Source organism: Microtus ochrogaster, chromosome 1, assembly GCF_000317375.1.
Source record: "Microtus ochrogaster isolate Prairie Vole_2 chromosome 1, MicOch1.0, whole genome shotgun sequence".
NCBI lineage: Eukaryota > Metazoa > Chordata > Mammalia > Rodentia > Cricetidae > Microtus > Microtus ochrogaster.
The window spans coordinates 21,504,250-21,505,524 of NC_022009.1; the positions used below are offsets into that span (position 1 = coordinate 21,504,250).

At 42.7% G+C, this 1,275-nt stretch overlaps 1 protein-coding gene across 2 annotated transcripts in view; it reads left to right on the plus strand.

The window, feature by feature from the left end:
• The window catches only part of Psen1 (presenilin 1), a 52,528-nt gene that overhangs the window by 37,246 nt on the left and 14,007 nt on the right, over positions 1 to 1,275 (plus strand). For both annotated transcript variants that reach the window (XM_005343311.2, XM_013346699.2), the window contains exon 6: positions 367 to 434. In XM_005343311.2, the coding sequence (XP_005343368.1) occupies positions 367 to 434 (68 nt within the window). The remainder of the gene's footprint in view (positions 1 to 366; positions 435 to 1,275) is intronic.

Consider the following 1,275-nt stretch of genomic DNA (forward strand, 5'->3'; position numbering starts at 1 on the left):
AAAAAAAAAAAAAAATATGTTAACTGTTTGTGTGCATGTGTGTATATATGTATCTTTATGACATTTCTGTTTTACACTCTGATTAGCACCCACGATTTCTGAATAACTAACTATTCACTGATCCCAAAGCCACATCTCTTCTGCCATTTAAAAGTAAACATGGGCATGGATTAGAACTTGGTAATATAACAGTTGCCAGCATGTGCCAGGTCGCAGGTTTTATCCCAAGCAGCACAAGGAAAAACAACAACAACAAACCAAAAACAAAACAAGAACAACAAATAAAACAGAGTGATAGCATGTACCCTGTTCCTTGTTTAGGAGTTATGGAGTCTGTTGGTTATATTTGAGCTCTCTCTCTTCTAGGTCATCCATGCCTGGCTTATTGTTTCATCTCTGTTGTTGCTGTTCTTTTTTTCATTCATTTACTTGGGGTAAGTAATACAGTTTCCTGGCCTCTTTATTTACTGTGGCATCCATCACTACCCTTAGAAGTCCATTTTCTCCTTCCACTCTGGGTTCTGTGGATCAAACTCAGGGAGTCAGGCTTGCCTTTACCCACTGATCTGGTGTAGGAGGTCCTTCTATTTATGTGTTGCTTTCATTGGTTGAATAAAGAAACTGCCTTGGCCTTTTGATTGGGCAGCACTTAGATGGAGTAGACAGAACTGAATGCTGGGAAGAAGGTAGAGAGAGAGCCGCCATGGAGCTGCCAGGTCAGACATGCTAAATCTTTCCTGGTAAGCTATGACCTCGTGGTGGCATACAGATTATTAGAAATGGGTTGAATCAAGATGTGAGGATTAGCCAATAAGAGGCTAGAGCTAATGGGCCAGGCCATGTTTAAATGAATACAGTTTCTGTGTGATTATTTCTGGTGTAAACTAGCCAGTGGGACGAGACCAAAAGCAGGCCCTCTCTCCTCACTACACTGAGCCATCTTGCTGGCCAAATAGAGAGGTGGGGACCTTGTGCCACAGTATACATGTGGGCAACTTGGAGGTGTCAGTTGTCCCCCATCCTCTTCCAACTTCTTCAGGCACCAACCAGGTCCACATAACAGTACACATACATATATTCAGACAAAACACTCATACATATAAAAATTAAAAAAAAGTTGAAGAACAAAACGCTGTCAGAACTGAGTGTAACAGACTGTCATTTGTATCTAATAAGAATATGTAGCCGGGCGGTGGTGGCGCACGCCTTTAATCCCAGCACTCGGGAGGCAGAGGCAGGCGGATCTCTGTGAGTTCGAGGCCAGCCTGGTCTACA